General features: G+C 48.3%; 5 protein-coding genes across 5 annotated transcripts; 1 reads left to right on the forward strand and 4 right to left on the reverse strand.

The window, feature by feature from the left end:
- Positions 1–463: 463 nt before the first annotated feature.
- On the reverse strand, positions 464–1,618 carry PV07_02403 (uncharacterized protein; the record flags this gene model as incomplete). The annotated part of the gene is made up of 1 exon (XM_016389009.1): positions 464–1,618. The coding sequence occupies one exon, from the start codon at positions 1,616–1,618 to the stop codon at positions 464–466; it is 1,155 nt and encodes a 384-aa protein (XP_016250911.1).
- Positions 1,619–3,638: 2,020 nt separating this feature from the next.
- PV07_02404 (uncharacterized protein) lies at positions 3,639–5,634 on the forward strand (the record flags this gene model as incomplete). The annotated part of the gene is made up of 2 exons (XM_016389010.1): positions 3,639–4,561; positions 4,611–5,634. 2 exons carry the CDS (start codon positions 3,639–3,641, stop codon positions 5,632–5,634), a joined length of 1,947 nt encoding a protein of 648 aa, XP_016250912.1.
- An 11,911-nt stretch (positions 5,635–17,545) lies between these two features.
- On the reverse strand, positions 17,546–18,437 carry PV07_02405 (uncharacterized protein). The gene has a single exon (XM_016389011.1). It carries the CDS (start codon positions 18,293–18,295, stop codon positions 17,756–17,758), a length of 540 nt encoding a protein of 179 aa, XP_016250913.1. The 5' UTR covers positions 18,296–18,437; the 3' UTR covers positions 17,546–17,755.
- An 874-nt stretch (positions 18,438–19,311) lies between these two features.
- PV07_02406 (uncharacterized protein) lies at positions 19,312–22,614 on the reverse strand. Its single transcript, XM_016389012.1, has 6 exons — positions 22,258–22,614; positions 22,138–22,209; positions 21,853–22,087; positions 21,646–21,798; positions 20,787–21,601; positions 19,312–20,729 (listed from the first exon to the last, which is right to left on the reverse strand). The coding sequence occupies exons 1-6, from the start codon at positions 22,418–22,420 to the stop codon at positions 19,639–19,641; spliced, it is 2,529 nt and encodes an 842-aa protein (XP_016250914.1). The 5' UTR covers positions 22,421–22,614; the 3' UTR covers positions 19,312–19,638.
- Positions 22,615–23,115: 501 nt separating this feature from the next.
- On the reverse strand, positions 23,116–24,246 carry PV07_02407 (uncharacterized protein). The gene is made up of 3 exons (XM_016389013.1): positions 23,861–24,246; positions 23,597–23,782; positions 23,116–23,534 (listed from the first exon to the last, which is right to left on the reverse strand). The coding sequence occupies exons 1-3, from the start codon at positions 24,055–24,057 to the stop codon at positions 23,246–23,248; spliced, it is 672 nt and encodes a 223-aa protein (XP_016250915.1). The 5' UTR covers positions 24,058–24,246; the 3' UTR covers positions 23,116–23,245.
- Between the last annotated feature and the right edge of the window lie 1,663 nt (positions 24,247–25,909).

The raw sequence follows: 25,909 nt of genomic DNA on the forward strand, positions 1-25,909 counted from the left end.
AGGAGGATAAATCTAAGGAGAGAGAAGGAAGGAATAGTTATCCTTCCTTTCTCCTTATATCCTCTAACGCGTTATAAGGAGGTAACTATTATCCTCACCTCCTTACTCCTTTCCTTACGTACTTATTCTAGCTCCTTATCTTCCCTTACGTACTTATTCTAACTCCTTATCTTCCCTTACGTACGGTGTTTTAGCTATTAGGACTTTATATCCCTTATACCGTATGCGTCTTAACTAATTAGGAGGTAGTATTTCGCCTATATATTATATAGGTAAATCTTGACTAATTAGGAGGCAGTATTTCCTGGCGTTAGTCTTAGCGCTGGTTCGCCAGAACCGAGCCTTCTCCTGGGTTCAACCCATCATAAGTACCTATTGTATAAAAAATCTTAGTATCCTTCGATGGGTACTATTGAGCACATTAGTAGGATTCTTAAATTCTCAAGTAATATAATTTAATATACTATACTAAAGTTTTCAAGTACTCTAGGCTAAATGGGTAGTCGTTATAACCTTCTTCTTGTTTTGGCGTGTAGAAAGTTGTTCGATCATACTTGGCGAAGGGAATATTCTTCTGGATGCGGAAGGGAAGGTCGGGGTTACTAATGAACCATCTTCCAAACACCACAGCAACATCTTTATCGCGATATATTCGATTCTCGTCCAAAGCTTGTCGTGCAGTGCTGGCGTTGTAGCCTCCAGCGACTAAGATCGGCGCATTAGTCGTCGAGCCCCAGGCATCAAATGCAAATTCCAAAGATTCTGCGTCCTTGAGATTGATATCCTGGTCGCCTCCGATCCTGGGCTCGACGAGGTGCATGAACGCGAGGTCCAAGTTTCTGAGTTCTTTAATCAAGTAGGTAAACTGCTCTTCCAATCTGCTGTTGTCGACCATTCTCATCCCTTGAAACGGGCTCCAAGGACTCAGCCGGAAGCCTACACGAGAAGCTCCGATAGCTTCCAGTACTGCCTTCGCTACCTCCAGTCCAAAACGAGCCCTATTCTCCACTGAGCCACCGTATTGGTCAGTACGGTTGTTGCAAGTGTCCTGTGTGAACTGATCAATGAGATAACCGTTCGCCATGTGAATTTCAACTCCGTCGAAGCCGGCCGTGATAGCATTTCGGGCTGCTTGGGCATAGTCTTGGATGAAACCTTGAATTTCCTCGATAGACAATGCACGAGGAATAGAGGAGGATGCGTCGATAGGCATGTTAGAGCTGCTAACAACGTCGAATGGACCGTCGGGTTCTGTAGTGAGAACTTCGGCTTTGGCTGCGCGACCCATGGCCCACAACTGGCAGATGGCATATCCCCCGGCGTCATGTATAGCTTTGACAACCTTCGCCCACGAATTGATCTGGTCCTTTGACCATATTCCTGGGACGTTGGCGTAGCCTCCTGCCCTGGGAGAAATAAGTGAAGCTTCTGTAATTATGAGAGTCCCCGGCAAAGACCGCGCTCGTTGTGCATAATAGTCAGCTACAATCGCCATCGGAACGTGGTCGTCCAATGCACGATAGCGAGTGAGCGGCGCCATCATAATACGATGCCCGAGAGCCATTGAGCCAATTTTAAGAGGCTGGAAGAGTTTAGAGCTAGCCATCTTATCCGCCATTTGGTCTTCCAGACCGAATGAGTCGTTACGAACTTTAGGAGAGGGAACTCGCGATAGTAAAAATCTGAATCCAAGCACAATTAGTCCTTAATATATATTGATAATTTGCAGTTCACGAGTTCTCAAGGCACATCTGTTTTGCCGGGCATTAAGTACATCCGCGGTGGCATTCTCCGATCCGTCTTGGGGCTCTACTTCGGCCCCCTTGCAATCCATAATTCCACGGCATTGTTCGGCATTTTGGGTAAAGTCTACCCATTTGAAATCGAGATAGTCCTTAGTCAACTCCATTCCGCTCTAGACCATGTTCCACCTTCACATGCATCTTAAGTGCCAGAGCGGGATCGATTTCCATGGAATATCACTTCTGTAGAGTTGCCCGTAGCTCTCAAATACCTTTTGGGCTTTCGTCAATGTATCGGCACTTATGTATTGATATCTCATCAATGCCAAACGCCGCCGTGAAACCCACCTCGCCTTATCAATACAGAAGCATCTTCTGATGAGCTTCCCGTCGCATTGACAACTCGCTTAAGCATTCTATTCAGATCCTGTTTCGATATTGGGTTTTTCCGTTTGGACCACCCTAACTCAAGTGGTAGGTGCTCGTGCTCTATCGCGATGGTGTGTTAGTTTCTAGCTGCGCAGTCAAACTAGCCCTTAGACTATAACTTAGTCCTTACCAAATAGATACTCCACCCAGGCTCTCCTCACCGTCCCAGTCACTCTGTCGCCGAGGGCGGTGATATAGGCAGCAGTCTCTCCGAAGCTAAATAGCGTACCAATTGTGGTGAGGTTGAAAGCGGGGTTAGTAGCTTTGGAGGTGTTCACACGGGCTAGACGAGCTTTGGCTGCTATTTCAATATCAATAATTGGAACAGTCCAGTAGGACTTCGTTTGGTCAAAGATCGTTTGGTTGAATGTATGGTCGTCCCCGAAATAGTAATCTCCGCGACTATAACGTGCATAGCCAGTTAGTAGATCATATTTTGAAGTTTCAATAGAAAACGAAAAGTATCTTGGGAAGAATTAAGGAGATGGAGTGAAATGCCATCGCACCTCAAGCTTGCATCATGTTCCAAGATATTGTGGCGGCTGAGGTCGTTGAGCGAAAAGTCAGTGGCATTTGGGGCTGGATTGGTGCTAATCGCGTGTTGAAATAAAAAAACACCAAGTTTTCGATCGACATTCAGAGCTGTGTTCAAGCCATTAACTGTATCTTGTTCAGTGATGCTTTTGCCGCTGTGTGGTAGAAAGCCATGGTTTGCTAAAGTATTGAGCATAGGGCAAGGTCCACGAACTGAAAAATTCAGTATTCCCAATCAATGTACTACTCTTTCTGAGCTCAAACATACCATCGTGTGGTCCAGGAGGGTTCCAAGTGAAGAAATGATTTACGGGAGATGAAGGACGAGCAAATGTCAAGGAAGCTCTCAAGATCGCTGCGCTGACTAGTAAAAAACATTTCATTTTGGCTTGACATCAAAACTTTCCTGCTAAGGTAAATATATCACTTCCAGTGTCACCTTTATATGTCTCGATTGTACATCTCTAGTAGCACCATCCTAGCAATAGCCAAGACTTTCAACACAGCCGCGTCATTGTTTCCCAGTGGTAGACAGTAAAGTGCGACTTCCGCAAGATGCTGGGGATGGGAGCCAGAGAGCGAAAGGAAGGGATGCCAACACATACCGCCAAATACCGGATAGATACCGCAATCTACTCAACAGTCCAGTCGTTTGAAATTGACAAAATTACTATACAAAGTTTCTAGATCACGAAGCTATCCAAAGCAACGTGGATAAGCTTGCGTGCACTTTCGCTCGCGAGACCTACTGCATATAGGAAAGCGTTCTGACTACTAGGTTTACGCATAATCGCTCGCGCCTTAGCGTAATTGGCTTATGGTGCTCAAATTGCGAAAACCGCAACTTCATATCTAAGGCGGATGTTGACCTTTTCAATTCCTCCTCAATATGATTGCAAATTTTGTAAACAGAGAACTGGAGAATTAGACAATATGGTCGGAAAGCCCAGATCTTGTACAGCCTGCCGGCAAGCTAAGATAGCATGTGATGCTCGTCTGACGGCTCCAAATCCGTGCTCGAGATGCACCAGGAACGACTTGGACTGCAGCTTTGCGAAGAACTTCAAGAGGGTATCAACTAGGCGGTACGGTGGACCCCTCTTCGACCGGCTTTACTGCGAATACTCATCGAGACAATTTAGACTCACCCGAGACATTGTAAAGGAGATCCATATGGTGCGAGATTCGCAGAATCTCGCCGACGAGAGTCCTTTGCCATCAAACCTTCTGTCAACGGCTCCGTCAGGAGCTCGCTCCGCGTTTGCACTGTCGGCTGACCTGGAAGTGGAACCTTTGCCCAACTTTGAGCTGCGGAGTGTTTCCATCCCTCCAGGGGCCGCAGTTGAATTACTCCAGCAGTATGCTATTCATGTTCGTAAATGTCTCGCAGCTACGGATACTGATCTATTTCTAAGCTTTGAGAGATATTATTTCCCCTATGCAACCTTTATAAGGCCCATAAAATCACTCGCTCGATTCGTTATGGACTCGCCACTACTATTCTGGACGATGATCTTGATGGCCTCTCAGCATCATGACAAGTACAGCCATTTATATCAAAACCTATTCGTCTCTCACCAAGATTTACTGGTGCCTCTTTCCAATACAGCCATCCGATCATTGGAGGATGTCCATGCCATCTTACTTCTATGCATTTGGCCTATTCCGAAGCGGCGGATCTTGCACGATCCATCATGGGCCTATATCGGCATCGCAGTCAACAGTTGCATGGTCCTGAATTGCCATACGCCGCTGGCGCAGAAACAGACTGCCCCTAAAGGGACAGACCTGTCTGGAATCGTTGATGCCCAGACACAATGTCTGACTTGGTTAGCTTGTTTCAGTGTCGGGACCCAGTACGTTCCTCTACCTTGTTCTTTTGACCGATGCTGAGTCTGCGAGTAGGATAGCCATCTTCCGTGGCTTTGTACCTCCTATTTCATCGTTCCACCAGCTCAAGCATGTAAGGAAGGCCATTGATCAACTTAAGCACCGCTTGTCGCAAGAAAATCAAGCTTGCTTTGCCATCTGCGAAATCGTGTGCAACTACACTATATCTCTTGAGGATGTGAAGGATCCAATAGCACATCTATCTCTCACAAACACGTTCGACAGCTCCCTTGATAGTATCAAGCAAACGTTCTTGACTCAGTGGACCTCCGAGCTTGGTATTCAGCTACATATGGCCAAATTGAATCTTTACGCAACATCCGCCTTGTTACATTTACAAGTGGATTCTCAAGCGGATGGTCAAAATCTCATCAACAGAGAGACAGTGTTCCTACGCGGGCTAGAATCAGCGACGACAGTCATACACTATATGAAGAACATAGCCTCTATACAAGGCTCCGAGGACCAACCTCCCGCTGGCAAGCTCCCATTCGTTCCCATCCACTTGTTCTCCAGCCTGTTCTTCTCCGCAATCTTCCTCTTCCGTATCTTTGTCTGTCTCAAGCCACTGAGCCCTGCTCACACAGAACGCGCCATCCAGGGCATGATCGACGCGCGATCGATCCTACAAGTTTTGCCCTACCATCGCAGCCTCGCGAGGGCCGCAAGGCTGATCGGTAAGCTCGTCGAAAATGCGCAGACCTTAGGCGCTGCCAGTGGCCACTGGTCATTGACGGAGCTCACCGTGACGAATCGTCTTGGTGCATCGATCTTGTGGGATACTTTTGCGCGCATGCAGGCGAAGGCAACCCTTGAGCGCAAGAACGCCATAGGGGACCTTGTCGATACGCAGAAGATGCGGCTGATTGGGCGCGATCCGCTACCACCGGCCCCGGAGATGAAGTATCGTCTTCAAAATTCCGCTGGGGAACCGTTGGTTGCAATGACAGCTATAGAAGATCAGGAAATGGATCTTTGGGGATCTTGGAGCGTCGGGTTGGACGATTTTGGGTTCGATTTTGATCAGCACAGGCTTTGAGGGGCACGAACCATAGTGAATCCTTTGGTTAATGTAAGAGAAGGGAGAACGGTACCAGAACATTATGAGATTCAAGATTGCATGAGGTCTACGAGATGCCCATGTTACCGGCTTACGGAGCTTTCGTAAAAGTATTCAGTATCGAGGGGGCATAGCTCAGGGACATAATGTCATGGCTGACAGAGACCTTTATCTACTATGGTGCCTAATATTCGCCAAGAATTCGCGAGATATCCCGTCTTTTTGCTGAAAGGGATGGAATCGAGGCACTGTCCTGACACGCTGCGAACGATCGAATGGCACGATGACCGTAATAGAGATTGATAAAGCCTGAAGAAGCAAATTAGATCAATCAAGTTCTCAAAGCTAAGAGAGATTGATAATAAAAGTGCCTTACTAGGCTGTCCCATCTGCCCACTGACCTGCTCCGTGTCATTCAAATTCTTATGATATGAGCCTGCTTCAGTATGTGAGCTTCTTACCGTCTTTGATAAGCCCGAGCGTGAAGGCCAAGAATAATATCATTTGTCAATAGAACATTGAAGCAATTGCAAATCTTTATTTCTCTTACTCAACCAATTCAAAAATAAGAGCCTACTTCTCACAAATCTATCCCACAAGTTAGGCTTTGCAAGCACCCTCCTGCCACATTCTAACGGATCGAACCGTCAAGCCTCGTTTTCCCCCCTCTCCCCAAGTCGGTAGCCACTGATCTCTTGCCTCCCAAAACTCTCGTGGGGCTGTCAAGCTCTTGTCTCCCCAAGGTTTGTTTGCGATACCATCCTTGAAAAATCCATTGGTACTTCCAACAGCAACGTTGAGAATCAGGTAGAATGGCTGATCAAAGGGAGTTTGCGGCCGCCCAGTCTGGGACCATGGATCATTAAGAGCGGAGTTGTTTACAAGAGAAGAGCCGAACTTGCCGTGGTCCCACATGCTCTTGTATCTGTCGAATTTGGTGAACATCACTTGCTGTAAAAGAGTTAGATATCAGTCGAGTCAAGGTTGGAGCCCATAGCTTACCACAAGTCGAGTGTCCACATACATGAACAAATATTTCTCTGACCACTCCAGCCCATAAGTGTGAAAAGTTGCGGCATAGTCTGTGCGGCGTAAATTGTGCTTGCCGGAGGTTCTCCAAAACGCATCTGCAGCAGCAACCGGGCCCCAATGCAACGTGCTTGAGACACTATCCCTCCCATCAGGGTAGCTGGCGCCAGGGTTGCCGCGGAGCTCTGCAATGTCAATCTCTCCACTTGCAGGCCAAGGACCATAAGCACCGGCACCGTGTGGACCCTGGGGCTCCGGCATCATCCATATTGCTGGCCAAAGCCAATTCCCAGCTGGAGCTTTGGCAACGACCTCCACTCGACCGTAGGTGATGGTCCTATGGCCTTGTGTGTTGAGGCGTGCACTTCGGACTGGATTGATGATTGCCCCAGAGGTGACGTTGCTGCGGATAGAGCAATCCGATTCGTCGCCAGAGACGGACGTGCAGGTACCCGCTGTTGTCAAGTTCAGCACGTAGTTGTCGTTGAGCTGAGCCGAAGTGATGTCGGTGCTTTCGGTGGTGAGGGTTGGTACGATATGCAAGCCTTCCGCATCCACATAGGCATTCTTTGAATCTTCCGTGGTCCAGTCAAATGAGCCTGTCCCGAAACCCCCACGTTGTATTTCGTAGTTCCATATCTTCTTGTCGATGGTTTTGAATTCATCTTCGAGAATCAAGCAATACTCGAAATTCGACACGGACTTGTATTGAAAAAGGCAAATAACAGCGCCGATCAACACCCCTAGGACTATAGACGTCCAGAATATGACTTTCTCCCATGTCTGACGTCGATCACGCTGGCCCGTCCAAGGTTTTGGATATTCTGGTCCAAGAAATCGAGCCGACCTGAACTTGCGCTTGCGTATCGGGAGAGATGGACTTGGTATTGAATCCTCATTTGAATGCGGTGTTTGGACCCCATTGCTCGGGGCGTGAATCTCATTCTTGGATGCAGTAAAAGGGTTGGACCGAGAAGAAAAGGAACTACATCGAGAGATCGCAGCGCTCATAATGGCGTTGAAGGATAGTATGCGCTTGAGAAAGGAAAATCTCAAGTAGCACACAAAGAATACAACGAAAATGCGGCGGCTAAGAGAGAGGACCGGTCACAAAGAAAGGTGATATGGATCTTGGAGAGCTCATTTCCACCGCGGGGATGCAACAATGAAGAAATGTAAAGATAGCAATCCTTACGGAAATTTCGCAAATTTCCACCATGGAAACTCGAAAAACAATAGATCCCCGACAACTGAAATAGTATTGCATCGTGGAGCATTCCACTGAAACATGGCTGCTAGAAAATTTGGTCCTCGAGTCCTATTTTCCGGTACAAATCTCCAGGTCGAATCAAGATTCAAGAACAGTGAAGGGCGATGGTCGAATAACTAGATTCAGCAGTATCTGTGAGTCGGGCGTTCTTGACCCTGGTAAAGGAGTTAAATATATCCATCGTAATCGGTTGTGGTGGGTTTACCATAAAGGAGATTCTCAATTTGGCGAAGAATCCTGGCAAAGCACAAATAGACGGAGCCTGAGAGAGGTGTAGTGTCGAAGGTTTTGAATTCAACCCCTGTATGGCATGGAGACGCTCAGGGCATGACGCCACCAACGAGGGAAGACAGAAAGACCAGAGGTTGATGCGTTTGGTAGTTACATAAGTTGCAGGATGGGGTTGGTTTGCATATTCGCTGTTCACCTCGAGATAACATTTACATGGGACCCATCACACACGTGGCGCTTGGCCGGTTCTAGGCTGCGTATCGGTCCGCCTAGCTGTCAAACATGTGTAAAACCTCGCCCAGAGTGGGCGCCGCACGTGCTGGGGAGTGGTGTGGGTGCCCACTCAGCTTGATAGGCGAGCATCCCGCGGGTGCCGGGGTCCATACTGTTGCGTCATGTTGGCCCAATCATAGCGGGGTTAGAGGTCACTTTCTACCACATGCGCTAATCAACATCTCCAAGATTACAGTGTAGCCACCGCTACTTGAAGCACCGCCGTTGAACTGCCGAGGTGGCCCTGCATTCGAAAATTACGCCTTTGGCACCTTGAAGAAGCCTGATCTTCCCTGACCATTTGCAGAGAATGGAGCCTAGTTACTGCTCAGCCATGTACCTCTTTCGCTGGAGACTCGTCGTTCAACTTTCCCTTCACCAGGTCTGAAGCCAAGGTAGTAGCCACCCGATTAATAGCTTGGCCAGGGGGGATATCGGCTCTTAGTGAGACAAAACCTCCAAACCGGCTGGAATCGTGACTGCCCGGTAAGTGCGGCGTCTCTGGCAATCTCAGTCAACCAGCTTCTACACAAACACCTTACCTGGGCTTGACTAAAGACACCCCACCGAAATATACAGCTGATGGAGACATTCCCTGTCGTGTTTTGATTGTTTGTCCGCCACTTTAAGCCATGATACAAGGCAGTGCGTTTGGGTGGCGTTCTTATTATGGTAGCCATTTCGGACAGGGGTGATGACGAGTTTCCGCTTTCACATGCACCAATTTCATCACCATCATCTTGTAGATGGTGGAGCAAAGTTTGCCTTGATATATTGCAGTTAGTTCTGGCTCCGTTTTGTGTTGAGTATCCGGAGCACAGGAAGTTCGACATCTTCCAACCTTGACGGATCAAACGGTCGGGGAAGGCAAGCTGTTCCAATACCAACATGCAGAACTTCACTCAAGCCAAATTCGAACTGTTTGGGAGTCCTCTACCTTCTTCACCTCAAAGGCCATTCACGAGAATGAGCTCCTGCTCAGATATATCGCTTAGAGGTTCAAAACTCAAGGTCGACGTTGTGAGTAAGATCTTCTTAGATGAGGAATCTGCTACTGATATACCAAGCTTGCAAGCTACCTCTACAAGAAGTGTGTCCAGCAAAGATGGTTCGAAGACGACAGCGAAGATTTTAATGGAGAAATCGATACCGAGAGCTGCGGCGTCGTCCTAAAGTCGGAAGATGGATCTTACACCAGCGAGCCACAAACCTTGAACATCACAATCATTGAAGCGGTAAAACATCTACGGGCGAACTTCGCAGTCACAATGAGACCAGGTGTAGCCACGGCACTCCTCGAACAAACAGTTGTGACGAACGGAGAAATATTACTCAGCAAGTCGAGACCTCTGCGAATTCTCAACAATGTCGCCCAGATCCTTGCGCAAGATTTTGGCCCTCGTACCGACGGTCTCGTGTTCCTTTGTAAGAAGGAGAGAGTCCTTCTTATTTGCACCGAACAATCCAAGGATCTCCTAAAACGAGGAGGAGAGCTTGAGGATCTCATCTTTGGTTACCTCTGGGGGTACCCTAATCCCAACCACTACTCGGGGAGTCACAACGGGAGCTTTGAGAGGTCGCGAGATTCCCAACTCGGTCGATTGACAAAAGGGCGGGTCATTAGTGAACAACTATTGCCGTATCTGTCAGAGACCGCACTCCACGACGAGTCTGTTGTCGAAAAGCTTAATATCATTCAGACCGCGGTCGAGAAGGAGGAGCAGGGTGACAAAATTTTCGATCCAGACAAGGAGAGCCAGGAAGCGCCGGAGCGCAAGATATTGTTGAACCATGCCCTAATGGTAGGGGCTTCAATTGTTCTGGTGGTAATAGTGGAAATGGCTTGCATTTCCCAAATGATACGCGAAGTCAAGCTCGACGGCAACATGATCAGGTTTGCCCTGGTGGCTACAGTGCCTTTGTTTGCAACATTCTCCCTATTCTTCATGATTGTCATTTGCGGATCACTCTGGCAAATCTTCGGTCCGTTGTCCACTCTGAAAGAAAACAGCAAGTACTACTCGGCGGTTGCACCCAAGCCCGGAAGATATCCCAACCTCGAACTGCCACATATCACCATCCAAATGCCGGTCTATAAGGAAGGCTTGACTGGTGTCATAATGCCGACGATAAGCAGCATCATGGCAGCTGTCAGGTACTATGAGCAACAAGGTGGTACAGCATCGATATTCATCAACGATGATGGAATGCAGCTGATCAGCAAGGACCTCGCACAAGCGCGCAAGGCATACTACGAACTAAACAATATTGGTTGGTGCTCCAGACCTAAGCACAAAGAAAGGAAAAAGCACCGGGGCAAGAAAAATGCCACGGAACCCGAAGACGATGGGACATACTTTCTGCGCAAAGGAAAGTTCAAGAAAGCCAGCAACATGAACTATTGCCTCGACTTTTCTCTTCGAGTAGAGGCTGAGTATCTTGGTGCGATAAAGCAATTATGCCAGCAACGAGGTTGCAGAGAGGAAGATATTGACGCTGAAGAAGACTATCAAATCTATGAACGCGCGAGGGGTCGTGTCATCGACAGTGACAATGGCAGAACGTGGGCGGCTGGCGACGTCCGGCTGGGAAGTATTATCCTCATCATCGATTCCGACACCCGTGTTCCCGAAGACTGCCTGCTCTACGGTGCACTCGAGATGCACGAAAGTCCAGAACTGGCTTTACTTCAGCATGCCAGCGGCATTATGCAAGTGGTCAACAATGTTTTCGAGGACGGCATCACCTACTTCACAGATCTGATTTACAACTCGATTCAGTTTGCCGTAGGGAACGGTGACTGCGCCCCTTTTGTTGGCCACAACACTTTCATCCGATGGTCAGCTCTCCAATCTATCTCTTGGTATGATGAGGAAGACAAATGCACAAAATTTTGGTCCGACAGCCACGTGTCAGAAGATTTTGATGTCAGTCTGCGCATGCAAATGAACGACTTTGTGGTCCGCCTAGCTTGCTATCATGATGGTGGTTTCAAGGAAGGCGTCAGCCTCACAGTCTACGACGAACTCGCCCGCTGGGAAAAGTATGCCTACGGCTGCAATGAGTTGGTATTCAACCCTTTGTACAAGTGGCCGTATAAGGGACCATTCACAAAGCTCTTCCTCCGGTTCATCTTCAGCAATATCAAACCCACAAGCAAGATAACCATTTTTGCATATATTGGGACTTACTACGCGGTCGCCTCAGCAATTCCGTTATCATTGGCTAACTACCTTATCGTGGGCTGGCTTGACAACGACATCGATCAATTCTACCTAACCTCTTGGAAAGTATTTGTCGGAATGGCTGTTGTCTTCAACATCTTAAGTCCTCTAGGTTATGCAATGCTTCGACACCGCACCGGCAAGCGGACTTTCTTCCTTTCTTTGTGGGACACCATGAAATGGACACCAATGTTTTTGTTGTTCTTTGGCGGAATCTCCTTCCATTTGATGAAAGCAATTCTTTGCCATTTCTTCAGCCTTAATATGGAATGGACAACTACCGCCAAAGAATACAATGGAGGTTTCAGAGTTGGTCTCGATCGGATCGTCCGCGACTTCAAGTGGATGTATCTTTTCATCGCAATCACAATTGGCGGCATGATTTATCTCGGCCGCTTCGCGCCCTATGGTTGGACGATCAAAGACTTTTCAGCCATCGTTCCACTGGCCAACCAGATTGGTTGTCATGCTTTACTCCCATTCGCTTTGGGACTGTTTTGAATCGTTATTGTTTGGGTTGGGGTTGTCCTATTGGTGTTGGTTTGGGCGCCTGAAAGGGTATCGGTCTGTGGAAATAGAACAACCAAGGAAGCGAGTAGAAATGGTGCGGGTAATTCATGGTGGAAACACAGCAACAACAAATAGTCCGATTGTTCACAGCATACAGAACAGTACATGATTTGGAAATCCCTTGCCGGAGATAATGTGGATTTTTTTCTTGATTTAGCTCCAAGATATCTCTATATTGATAATAAAAAAAAATTAATGTCTAGGTCCCATATCAGAAAGCTCAAACTGGTCTTACCGCTCTGGTTTAACTCGCCTAGCTCTCTGCAACGGTAACGATCATGAATGGGACAAACCTCGCCCAAAAGGGGCGGCATGGAGATGGAAAATGGTCCTATGTCTATATGGGTTGGCGCGCAGTGCCTAGGCTGCTCAGCACCAGCATCGGCTTCCAAGATATGTGGTGGTCCGAAAATACCGCCGCAACGTGATTTCCACTGTGAGGTTCAGTGGACTAACCCAGTGACCTACCCTGGAGCGTAATGCACCTTACAACTAATTTGCTCCGACAAGCGATATGAAAGGCTCAATCGTGGCCACACTCTGTTCGTATATGCACCCCCCTTGCCAGGGAGACGCAGCAATTCTCCAATCTTGACCTAGGGGTGACAGCCAGTCGTCGTCCACTTTGACTCGGTCGGGGCAAGACCCCAGGCCCTGTGGCTTGAAACTTGCAGGGTAGAGGGATGGGTCACCGTTGAGCCCAATCAATGAGACAGGCTAAATCTACACTTTTCGACAACAAAAACCGGTTAGGTTCCCGGCTAAAATTACTAACACTGCCCCTCTGGGGGAAGCTGCGGGGGGGGTTGTAAATTCTTCTCGGCTCCATAATACCCACAGTTCAGCCCAGTTCAACCCACTCAATAAGGAAGTTTCGTCTACGTTAGGAGTGATGCTACCTTTGACGACATGTGCAAATCAGAGCACTCGAACAAGCTCTCCTTTCCCCTTTCCCCTTCCCCTCCCCCGCCTCAAGCCGGGAATGCTCTGTTCGGCTTGCATAAGTGTTCAGATCGAATGATTACAGTTCCACTTGTGCCAAAGCTTTTAAATGTTGTTCACGAGCTCAAGCGAAGTCTTCCTGTGAAGGCGTCTCATAAGGCTTCAACTCGTGGTGGAAACTTCATGGGCCACCATTGGTTTTGCCCGGGCCGATATAATTACCGCCACAGATTCGCATGCGGCTGAAGGAGATGCTGGCCCTGCATGCCCAGGCACAGAGAAGGTAATTCCCACCACAATCCAGGGGTGTTACGGGAAGAGCGAGGTGATTTCTTTCTTCCCTCTCAAAAGTCTTTGCCTCATCGCCTACACTAAATCTGGACCGTGCATGACAAGCCACGTGTTATTCCTTGTTTCTAAACCTCCACATGGTAATTTCGAATGTAGCGCCACAGTCCATCAACTGATACCGTGATCCAACAACATCCAGCTCTCTGGTTAGGGCAGGGGCGCTCTAGCGTCATTGACTTTGGTAACTTATGACGCCTCCGGTGAGACATTTGGGATTCTCATATCTCTGTTGTGGTGGACACTCGAGGAGGGAGGGGTGTATGTGACCATGGGGTTTATCACTTTTCAACCGTCTTATATTCTCCTTTTGCGCTTACGCTTCGGATTGTCTCTGCTCCTTCCAAGTCGCTACTTGGCAATCCAAGCCGTCCGCTCATTTACCCTGGTTTTACTTTCAATATGGCTTCGTTGCTCAGTCGCTCACTTGCATCACTTTACATTCTTGCAGCCGTTCCTTTGGGATTATGTGGTGCTTCAGTACTTCAGAGAAAACGTGACCTTCAGGTTCCGGATGACCTAGCTGGAGGCTGGTCATATCTAGGATGCTACACGGACAGTGTGGAGGTGCGCACGCTCTCTGCTTCAACATACAATGGGAATGACATGACTTGCGAATCATGCATTTCCTTCTGCACAAATCAAGGGTACCCATATGCCGGGACCGAATACGCGGGCCAATGTTACTGTGGTACTGAGCTTGCCTCCACCGGCGCCTTAGTGACAGACTCCGACTGCAGCATGGCATGCACGGGCAACGCCAGTCAGCCCTGCGGTGCCGGAAACAGGTTGACTATCTTTCATACCACCGGCACAATGACTGGGCCTCTCACGAATCCGGGGCCGCCAGGCTGGAAGTCTCTCAGCTGTTACACCGACTCGGTGAACGCAAGGACGCTTATGAACAGCATCGCAACGACTGGAGGAGGTTCAGCCATGACTATTGCCCTTTGTACGAGCGCTTGTGAGAAATCTGGATACATTCTGGCAGGAGCCGAGTACGGCGGAGAATGTTACTGTGGGAACTCTTTCAGTAATGGAGGAGGTCCAGCTTCCGACTCCACCGGTTGTAATATGGTTTGTAACGGCAACTCTACAGAGCTTTGTGGGGGCCCAAACCGTTTGAACGTGTATTCTGCATCTTCTGGGTCGGAAACCTCGACAATTGCGACTTCTTCCGCATCAGCAACTCCTTCGTCGATACCAGGTTCAGCACCTGCGGGCTGGACTGCCTTGGGATGCTATACTGACACTGTAGCCTCTCGCACGCTACCGCAGACTCAGTATCTTAACGTTCCTATGACTTGGGAAGCATGCGTTACTGCTTGCATTTCCGGAGGCTACCTATACTCAGGGCTCGAATATGCTGGAGAATGTTATTGTGGAAACACTATTCTTGCCCCTGGTGCACCAGCACCGGATGGTAACACGGGGTGCAATATGCCTTGTAACGGCAATGCGTCCGAGATATGCGGTGGACCCAACAGATTGACCATGTTCTATCGAGGCTCCACATCTTCGACCACGTCCACATCCACTTCAATATCTACATCTACGTCAGCATCGGTAACATCAAGCAGCACGCCTACTGCTGCACTTCCCACTCCCTGGCAATACTATGGCTGCTACATCGATGGCACAAATGGCCGTATCCTCGATATTCAACAGCCGGACAATTCGGAGCTCACCGTCCAGTCTTGCGTCTCGAATTGCCGTGGACTGGGATATGGAATTGCCGGTGTAGAGTACGGTGTTCAATGTTTCTGCGATGACTTCACCCGATACAATGCCAGTTTGGCGAGTGAGTCGGATTGCAACATGGTTTGCGCAGGAGACATCTCAGAGAACTGCGGTGCTGGAAACAGAATCAACATATACTCCAATGCAACACTGCAGATATACCAACCACCAGCCGCACAGACGTCTGGGCTCCCTGGTAACTGGACCTACCAGGGTTGTCTATACGACGATGCGGTGAACAGAACTTTTCCTTACCAGATCGAGTTCCAAGAAAACAATACGGCGGCCAACTGCCTCAATTTGTGCGCAGAGTTTGGGTACGGTGCAGGTGGAATGGAATATGGGGAACAATGCTTCTGTGGTGATCAGGCAAATGTCATCGCAATGGGAAATCAATTCATGCCGGAAACTGACTGCAATATGCCATGTTCTGGTAACGCATCGCAGATCTGCGGCCAAGGCAATCGGATCTCGTTTTACAATTGGACAGGCGCGCCCCTGGAATCCTGGAGCTTTGCAACCGGACCAGCCGCTGGTCAGTACGAGTTTCTCATTGGCGGTCCGCTCATTCCACTTATCACCACGGTTGGCCTCAACAACAAGATAGTCTACATGGAGAAGTTCGGAACGGAACCTGCGAACAACTCAACTGGAACATACGAGCTTGATTTGACGCTACTGGACAATTACACGGCGGCCTGGAGGCCCATGCACGTGAAGAGCGATATCTTCTGCTCGGCTGGCTTGACCCTTCCAGATAAAGCTGGCCGACAGGTCAACATCGGTGGGTGGGCAAATGACGCTACCTATGGTATCCGTCTCTACACCCCCGACGGTTCTGCTGGTGTATGGGGCGTTAATGATTGGCAAGAGAATGTCAATGAGCTTTCGCTCATGGCCGGTCGATGGTATCCCACGGCAATGATCATGGCAAACGGTTCTATTCTCGTCGTTGGTGGTGAGACTGGGTCCAATGGTCCGCCTGTACCGTCCCTGGAGATATTGCCCCGTCCTGTGGGCGTTACCGAGCCACTGTATTGTGACTACCTCAATCGCACGGATCCATATAACTTGTACCCATATCTGGCAGTTCTCCCTTCTGGTGGTGTCTTCATCGCATACTATAATGAGGCGCGGATCTTGGACGAGACCACACTGCAAACTTCCCAGGTACTCCCCAATGTAAGTCCGTCCCTTTCCACGATAACAGTCTTTGGCTGTCTTGGTCTACGTTTGGTATTTAAGCAACAATTGGACCGACTAACTCGAATCATAGATTCCGGGTGCTGTTAACACCTTCCTGGCTGGTCGTTCCTACCCCATGGAGGGCACAGCTATGCTTCTTCCCCAACACGCCCCCTATACGGATCCCCTCGGAATCATTATCTGTGGCGGCTCGACGATTGGGCCTGAAATCGCTCTAGACAACTGTGTCTCAATTGAGCCAGAAGTGCCAAATGCCAACTGGACTATTGAACGGATGCCATCGAAACGCGTAATCTCCAGTATGGTGGCGTTGCCTGACGGTACCTACCTTATTCTCAATGGAGGCCAACAAGGGTTCGCAGGTTTTGGTCTGGCAACAGAACCAAATCATAATGCTGTCTTGTACGACCCGACGAAACCTTTCCACAACCGAATGACAGTGATGGCAAACACCACGATCGATCGCCTCTACCACTCTGAAGCTATCCTGCTGCCTGACGGACGCATTTTGGTATCCGGCTCCGATCCCGAGGATGTTCGTTTCGTGCAAGAGTACCGCAACGAAGTCTTCATTCCTCCATACCTCTTGAACGGAGTTCCACAACCCAAGTTCACTATAGTGAGCAATGCGACCGACTGGACCTACAGCCAGGAAGTGACCTTGGAAATCACTGCCGCTTCAGCGGATATCAAGGTTTCTCTCCTCGGAGCCGTTTCAAGCACGCATGGCAACAGCATGGGTCAGCGAACAATATTTCCTGCTGTGAGTTGTTCTGGATCGACTTGCACAGTTACTGCTCCACCAAACGCCCATGTCTGTCCTGCAGGTTGGTACATGCTGTACGTTCTTGACAATGGCACACCAAGCATTTCCCAATGGGTACGAATCGGAGGTGATCCTGCCGAGCTGGGCAACTGGCCGAATTTGCCGGACTTCTACCAGCCGGGCATGTAAAGGAGCAGAGATCAAGCCTACAGGAGAATCTGAAACAATATTGTCGATGAAACTCCCGATGTGCCGGCAGAAGGAGGCAGCTTGGATTAAGCAGGATGTGTTCCTGAGAGACACACGAGGTTGGACTGTGCGGTACCATATTAAAGATAACTTTCTTCGACATATCATGTTTGGCACGAAGCAAAGCTGACAGTTTGTTCTCCGTCAAATTCTCAAATAATGAATTTGATATAATTTCAAACTAGCCAGAGAATCAATTATTCGTTCCTTGCCGAGTCATGTCGACTTTTTCAGACGGCGCCACATAATCTTTTATTGGGTCCCTCCAGCAGAAAGTGCAGTAATTTCCTTCCCAATGACTTCCGCCCACGCATTGATTTCGACCCAATCCCTTGCATCCCCAAATTTGGCTTTATCTTTGGGTATGCAGCATGAAATGATAATGCGTCCAAACCATGGCAGGTCCTGCTTGTTGAAGCGACCTTCGAACAATTCGTGACGACGTAAGTTTGGCAAAGTCTTTCGAATCTTTTCTTCGATCATTTGCTCTTCCTTCCGTCGGTCTTCTTCTTTTGGCGGCATGCCAACGCTGAAAGCCCACATCGGTTTCTCTTTCAAAACAATGGCGTTATTGTGGATGAAGCGGCGGGCAGGACTTAGCCATGAGCCTGCGTGGATCGCGCTGCCCACTATGACCGCGGTGTAGGACGGCAACGATGTGACATCGATCGCACTGATTGGCGAACATTTCACAGTCGAAGCGGGACAAGATTCCCGCAGTTTTTCGGCAATGCGCTCGGCAATCTCGCCAGTCGAGCCTTTTGCTGAAGCGTAGGCAATCAAAACAGACATCCTCCTAATTGCAGTTGATATGGAGGAAGATGTGTTCCTTTATGGTGTGGAGTAAGAATGGACAATTGATGACACAGCGGACTTCATCTTCAACCTCGCATTCTATTTATCCCACGTGAATGGCTATTCCAGAAAACCACGTACTCTCCCAGCCAGAGCTGTCAAGATTCACATGACATGCAAATACGAGTTCATCAGGTGGTGTCGTCAGAGCGTGGTGTGATGCTGAATGTCGGAACACCGTAGCGTGACAACGAAGGCACTGGTGCCACGAGACTTCCGTCCAGAAATAAATGGTGTGGTTACTTTACCTTTTTGGAAAGGTAAGACGTCATTAGCTGCACTGGTCTAGATTCCGGCTTACAGTCTCGCCAGCGACTGGCCCTACCAAGTATACACTTGTCCACACCCTGAACTATTCGATTCCTCGCGACAATAGCTACCCCAGTATTTATAAAACGGCCACCTCCAGTTCCACTGACGAGTATCTGGCATCCCGAAAATGCAAATGCGACTCCGAGATATCAAATATCTTTTTCCAGAAATATGACACCTCCTTTAGTGAGTGCCTGGTAGCTGGAGATCAAAATGAGACGCATCATACTAACAATAATGCCCCCGCATACTAAAAGGAGACCAAATCAGACAGCCCTGGCCAGAAGAGTGGTCGTGACTTCCCTGCACCTTCAGCTCCAGTCAGTTTGCTGGCGAATTGTGGGCAAAATTCTGCTTCTGAGCACCCAGGATGGTCCCCTGTTAGTATCCTCTCGTTGTAGTCGGCTGGACATTGCTGGGAACAGGACTGACACGAACGAAGAAAACATCAGCATGCGACCTGGGCGGAGAAGCCCAAAAGATTCTTGAGTGCTCGCCTACACTAGGGGCTACACTATCGAACTGTTCCGACGAGATTCTGGAAGACTGCCTATGCGATAGGATAGCATGACCAGAAAGGGAGGAACGACCCAATAAAGGGCTCAACTTTGTCCATTTAATGTTGTGATGTCCGTGATAGTTGTAAACGGTTGCATATACTTCAATCTGGACTAGCTATTTCACGATCTTGACCTTTTATCAACACACTTAGTATCAGTGAATGTATTCACTCCTAAAGTGGTACATTTGTACAGCCTTGGAGTTCTTCGCTGATAAATATCATGTAACGTAGAAAGTTTCCCGGAACCTTGACAAGCCAACACCCTCCACACAAGTACCAATTTCCGCCTTCCTCAGGTAATAATTCAGAGAGCGCCGCTATATCGAAAGTACAGGTACAATAATGTCATACGCGAGTATTCCAACCCATTCAAACACCACCTCCTCACGCCAACCGACCTGCCCTGCTAGACTGCTCCAGATAAATCTTCAAATGGGCTGAAATCTTCCTCAGGCAGGTGGTATGTGCGATCATGCGCCTCCCATGTCTGTCCTCCATCCGGTGGATGACGACTATGAGGTTTGGCGAACTTGGGTGTGTCGTACATTCCGCCGGGCTCGGTGCCATGTTTGATAATGAACTGGTCAACCTTTGCTCTTTCATGCTGAACATGTGCGACGAGCTTTTGTAAGTCTACTGCAATGTGGGGATTGCATTTCGCAGCGCCACGAAGGGCGGCCTCGGCAATATGATAACGGCTGCACTTGTTTCGGAGGAGAGTGTGAAATGGAGTGGTCGCCCCGAACTCGTTCTGGAAGGACGCGATGGATACCCGGTCCAGTTTTGGCCTTCCAAAAAGCAGTCCCTGGAGTTCATTGGCATAGCCGTGATAGGTGAAGTGGATGTCTCTGTGAGGGGTGAAAAGTGTGTCGAAGTCGCGGTCGCTCAAAGCATGTGGGTGAGAACCTTCGCGGCCTAAGATCATCAGATCGGTAACGTTGACCACGCGGAGAGAGAGAGACGGTGCCACTCTTCGGAGGTACGCCGCAGCTGCAACAACTTCAAAAGTTGTATCTGCTCCTATCCCAACGAGCACCACATCTGGATCAATGCCATCATCGGTGCTGGCAAATTTGAAGACCCCTCCTCCAGCCCTGCTATGAATTTCTGCTTCCTCTGCACTCAGCCAAACAGGGCCTGCGTGTTCCGAAGCCACAATAAGATTGACGTAGTTCCGTGATCTCAGACAATGAGCAAGAGTGGAGAGGAAGACGTTGGCGTCAGGCGGGAGATATACCCTTCCAATAGTCGGTCTCAGGTTCAGTACCGAACCGATGAAGCTTGGATTCTGGTGTGACAGGCCATTTGGCTCCGGCCGAGTCCAAGTACTCGTAGTAATATAGTTTAAGCTGCTGACATCTCTGCGCCAGGGAATGTTCCTGGACATTCTCAGAAACTTACTATATTGAGTCATCATGGTAGCGATAATTGGGAAACGGCTCTCGTCGGCTGCCATGATCCCAGTTCGTCCTGTCATAGTGTAGCCTTGTATCAGAGCTAAATGAGTCGGCGTCAGTGACTAAATGATGTTCCACATATAAGGGAGGTACGTACCTTGGCAGGTGTGTTCGGACGCGAACTCTATCACCTGTCCGCTCTTGTCGATTCTTCCACCGTCACATTGGAAACTGTGAAACGTCCGGTTTGATATTCTGTCGAGTCTCTGGCTTACAACATTATCCGGAGAAAAGATGCGCAAGGAGGTCCTGTTTCGAGAGAGGGTTTCGTCGAGATAAACGGCTGCGGCTTTGAGATAGCTATGATGGTTACCTTTTGCGGCAGCAAAATGTCTCCATTCAGGCACGTCCAGGCGATGATGGACATCCCATGTAAAGCGGTTTTGCCCCAATCGTAGCTTCTCATTCGGTGGTAGAATATTTTCGATTTCTTGACAGATTGACCCGGCCGGGAGAACCCCCTCTGGCTCGTAGGATTTCAGCCACTCCTGGAGGTGTTGCAGCTCCCCTTGATGAATCTTGGCACGAGGCAAGAGGACCTCGTGGCCATGGAACGAACCTGCAAAGTGCTCACCAGGAGCTAAGTGTGGGTATCCCCAACCATCTGGGATCCTCAGGATAATCATCGGCCAGCGGGGTTTGTCGTTCGACGGGCCGGCCTGGGCATCAACCTGGATGTTTTGGATTGACTCTATAGCCCATGACAAAGCTGTATGCAGCTCACGGTCAATGTCATTGATATCATCCACAATGCACGGCTCATAACCGTAACCCGCAAAGAGGCAGCAGAGCTCGGAGTTGTCCATAGATCCAAAAATTGTCCTTCCACCTGTCTTGGAACTTTTCAGATACAAGATAGGCAAGACTGCACCTGACTTCTTTGGATCAATATAACGACACATATGCCATGCGCTTGTGCCGTTAGCCCTGAAACTTGTACTTAACGGAAGACTTACGTCGCTGTAGGTCCGCTTTCGGCTTCATCGTCACCTACCACTACCACGCTGATCAGATCCGGGTTGTCCATGACACATCCGAACGCCGTTCCCAGAGCGTGACCCATCTCGCCACCTTCATGGATACAGCCTGGGACTCCAGCATTGATATAGCTATTTACCCGTTAGCCCCCTCGGCTCACATAACTTAGCTTGGGCTACCCTTACCTTGGGAAACCTCCAGGAACGCTGAAACTGGTCACTAGGTTTTTCAGGCCTTTCTTGTCTCTGCTATAGCACGGATAAAAGCGCTCCAGAGACCGTTCCAGCCATAGGCAAGCGAGTATTGCAGGAACAGCGTAATTAGGGTCGACGAGCAAAATCAGTTGCTGGTCGTACTTCTGAATGATGAGGTTTAAGTGGGCAAATATCAGAGTGATTCCAGGGGAGATGCCCCAGTAGCCTTTCACACAAACATTAGTTGTTGTAGAGAGTATTACGTAGGAATCTCACCGATCGTGTGTTTGATATCGTCGTGAGCGAGGTCGCGCTCGAGAAGGGCATTATCCCGAAGAAAAATCATTGCTATAGCCTTGTCAGAGTTACACAATTTGGTTCATGGCCCTTACTTGCCAGCGGAAATGTAGTCTGCAGCTCTCCGAAACTTCAACAAATGGTCTGCGGTTTTGAAGTGTAACACATCAGGATACAGATTCTTCCCCATCTCCAAAGCACAGGTTGGGAGTTGAGATAGGGGCATTGGGACTGATGCTTCTTCTTTCGAGTCTGAAGCCATCTTGTAGTACACTGGGTGAGAGGTCCGAGCCTGATTAACACGATATGTAACAAGTTAACAGAATCATATGGAGTTTTGTGCTGTATCAGCAAGCAACTTCGAAATTGATATAGCTTCCGATCAGACCAGCTAGTAGGGCACGTTATTTAAAACAATAACAAGTCTACTCAGTCATGGGATTCTCTTGATCCTTGGACCGTCTATCTCTGTCAATTTACTGGTGAGAGTGGTGTGAGGAGCGACAAAACGAATCGGAACTGTTCCATCTGATGTCAGAAGTTTTCAAGACTGCCAATTGGAATTCTTCGCCTCACACCACTATCGTAAGCCGCTGGGTATCTCTGACACTCAAGGGTGCTACCACCAGGAGCGGATATCCGATCGAGGTACGTAATCGGATCGAGTGCAGTGACATCGATGCAGGCGTTCCTGGAAGAAGTTGTACCGTGGAGCAGCATGAGTCGAAATCCAGTGATACAGTTCGGACTGGCGAAAGCTTGGCACTCTCTAGTGACAGCTGATTACCCTATTTCGAGCCAGCCTTGTCAAGCCTTGAGTGGATTCGCGAGCGGCTCCTCTACTCAGAGGAAAGGTATCGTAAAAGCCTGACTGCCAGATTGATTCCCACCTACCTATTTGTACTACAGAGTTTAAGCATAATTTTGAGGCCTCTCTCTTCTTCCGAACTCGAATCACTTAATATGATCCAAACGAATTTCAAGTGCGGGCTTAGATAATTTCTGTATATCAAGTACGACTCAAAAGCTGAGGGTCATCCCGCTTTTTATCGATATCATGAACGAATACATAGGATCAAGTAATCTACTAGACCATATTTGCTGCGTCTGATATGTGAGCAGGCTCCATTTTAGAAAGTTCCGCTGACGACTCCTCGCTTAACCTAGTGCGGCAAAGAGGACATTTGAGTTGATACTTTGTAAGAAGTTCCGGATCTGAATCAAGATTGCTAGTACCGTAAAAGGTCAGGGTGACTGCTCTGTGCTGAAGCTCACTGTCTATCCACCTTTCACAACACTCTCTGTGAAAGACATGGTGACAGTGAGGAAGCCGCTGGACAATGTCGGCATCTTCGAGTTCTTCCAGACACACTGCACTAATTGCGAAACAAAATGTATTAGCTAGAATTCAGCGATTTTGCGAGCATAGCATATTTACCAAACGTCGTCTCCTTGTACAATAGGTGTACAATTTTGTTGGTGGGAGGATGAAGCAGCCTCCCTCATCTTCAGTACGTCACCCCACGTCGTTGAGACAGGGAGGGATTTGAAGACGAATTTCTTTTGCTCTTCTTTCGTTTTACTTATAGCAATACGGCTTCTCGAACTCGAGCGTGCACCGTACCTGAGGAAGAAGAAAACGGTTAGTAGTCAAATACATATTTGGTTCTGTCAGAACTAAAGAAACTACATCCAAACGTACCAGAATGCAATGATAATTGCTAGTATTATAAGAGCCGGGATGGTGAACAAGAGGGCAAAAGCAGCTATCGGTATGGAGTTCTTGGTGGAACCTCCCCCATCGGTCGGGACCGAAGATACTGAAACTGGAGTAGATGTTGTGCGAGCAATATTGTGGACATTCACCAAAGTATGGCCGCTCATCTTTATTGTTTCCATAGTGAAATTGTAGTATAGAGTGAGTGATTGAGCTAGTTCAAGGTGGAGTGGGTAGGCGGGCGAAGGTATACCAGCAATATAAATGATCTCGTCATCTCATATTCAACTAGATAAACGCTTCGGCCAATACTCTTCATATAGCAGTCTCTTACTCTGCACAATCTGAAATGTGCACGAGCTTTTCGCGTGGTGTTCAACAGAAGACAACGGAGAGGGCACGTGGAAGGGCAGCAGCGTGAAAAAGCGCACCATTTCTCGTTCCCAACACGAATCTACTCCAAATCACACCACATACTATCGGCGAACACTGGGAATTACTGTGATGATGTAACTGGTTCCGCACTTCGTTGAGCTCGAAGCTAGCGTCCTTTGGGTTGTGCAGAGACAAACGTAATTTGTGGGCATGGAGTCCGCCACAATGTCTCCAAGAAGTGCAAGGGCTATCTTCGGCCGTTTGGCAAAGCTAGAAAAGCATATGGCGAGATGCGCCACAACAAGAGAATTAATTCGACAATACCTAACAAGTACTTGTATCAAGCAGAGGCTGACCTTTTCGATCGAATGATGTCGCCCATACAAGCTATATAATCGCATGATTCCAAAAGAAACTCCTGGTCACGAGCGTCGTCATCTCGTGTGATCTAATAAAGTATTGTTTGCGCTAACACTTTTCAGGTATACCGCATTCTGATTATTGGCTGTATGATTCCACACTACCAAATATGACTAGCGCCATTTGAAGGCTGGTCTGTACCATTATTTTGTCAAGCTGGGAATTCTAGAATATCAGTATCTAGAGTAGATGAAACTACTCTTCCGCTCAAGGTGAAGTCATGGAAAATTGTGAAATTCCTTCAATACCCTTATTGTCCTTATCTAGGCGTACAGGGAGCTTTGAAATTGGTTGTTGGCGATCACTGTGCCGAGCAGACCAGCGTACTTGCGATATCCTCAATCCGTCAGAATATTGGAAGTATATCGTTATATTTAATTAGCTACGCCTTCTTATGAGTTGTTGTGCGCAATTAAAAACATCCAGGTAATGGTGAGAGGCGCGATAGGACATAGAAGTTGAGGGCAACTTTCAGAATATATCAGTCACTAGCATATTCGCGGCATTCTAGCTGTACTAGACATTGACCTCTGGTAAGAGATGAACTATTCCTGCCACGAGATCGGAGATCCTGAGATATGTTCGGACGAAAGCCATATGACCTTCTACTGGAAGCGTACTGGGCAAGAGTAGAATGTGGAATATGAATCAACGCTAGGTTGTAACTTCTTCTATACTCAACTTGAAAAAAGTCAAACGACATACCAATATACTGTGATTTTGCTACGCTTAGGTTGACGATTGAGGTCATTGAAGAACGAACAAGCTTCTGGGGCCTTCGCGGTACACGATTGTGGTTCAAACTTCACCAGTACGACAAATAGCATTCTTGATACTGCACATAGAGGAGGAGGGGAGGAGAATTCATGAGCTAGTTTCGTTCGATGTTCGAGGCTCCGGTTTAGAGGGTTTTCAGATGTTATGTTCCTCGTCTTTGAATCTGGGGTTTAGTGGTATGGGCAATCGCATTGGATCTGTTAATCACTTTCCAGTTCTTGCCCAGTGGCAGTTGCAAGAGACAAGGACTTGGAAAGAACCTTTGTATATCGGTACATAATCAACTCAATCGGAACTCTTTCTTGTTTCTCTCTTCCCTTTTTTGACGAGTAATAGTTCCATTGTTGGGGCGCTTCTTGAATACCGCTTTGAAGATGATTATAGCGAAATCGAGCGCCGGATCTGAACTGCGGTGTACTATATCGAATAATGAAGTACGATGGACTATCCAATATGAAGATT

The sequence above is a fragment of the Cladophialophora immunda genome, assembly GCF_000835495.1.
Source record: "Cladophialophora immunda strain CBS 83496 unplaced genomic scaffold supercont1.2, whole genome shotgun sequence".
Classification (NCBI taxonomy): domain Eukaryota; kingdom Fungi; phylum Ascomycota; class Eurotiomycetes; order Chaetothyriales; family Herpotrichiellaceae; genus Cladophialophora; species Cladophialophora immunda.

Coding starts and splice junctions, on each gene's coding strand:
- PV07_02406 (XM_016389012.1), bottom strand. CDS start 22,420: ATGGCTTCAGACTCGAAAGAAGAAGCATCAGTCCCAATGCCCCTATCT. Junction 22,088..22,137: donor CGATATCAAACACACGATCG/GTGAGATTCCTA, acceptor TTTGTGTGAAAG/GCTACTGGGGCATCTCCCCT. Junction 21,799..21,852: donor GTTCCTGGAGGTTTCCCAAG/GTAAGGGTAGCC, acceptor ACGGGTAAATAG/CTATATCAATGCTGGAGTCC.
- PV07_02407 (XM_016389013.1), bottom strand. CDS start 24,057: ATGGAAACAATAAAGATGAGCGGCCATACTTTGGTGAATGTCCACAAT. Junction 23,783..23,860: donor GCAATTATCATTGCATTCTG/GTACGTTTGGAT, acceptor CTTCTTCCTCAG/GTACGGTGCACGCTCGAGTT. Junction 23,535..23,596: donor GTACAAGGAGACGACGTTTG/GTAAATATGCTA, acceptor TTTCGCAATTAG/TGCAGTGTGTCTGGAAGAAC.
- PV07_02405 (XM_016389011.1), bottom strand. CDS start 18,295: ATGTCTGTTTTGATTGCCTACGCTTCAGCAAAAGGCTCGACTGGCGAG.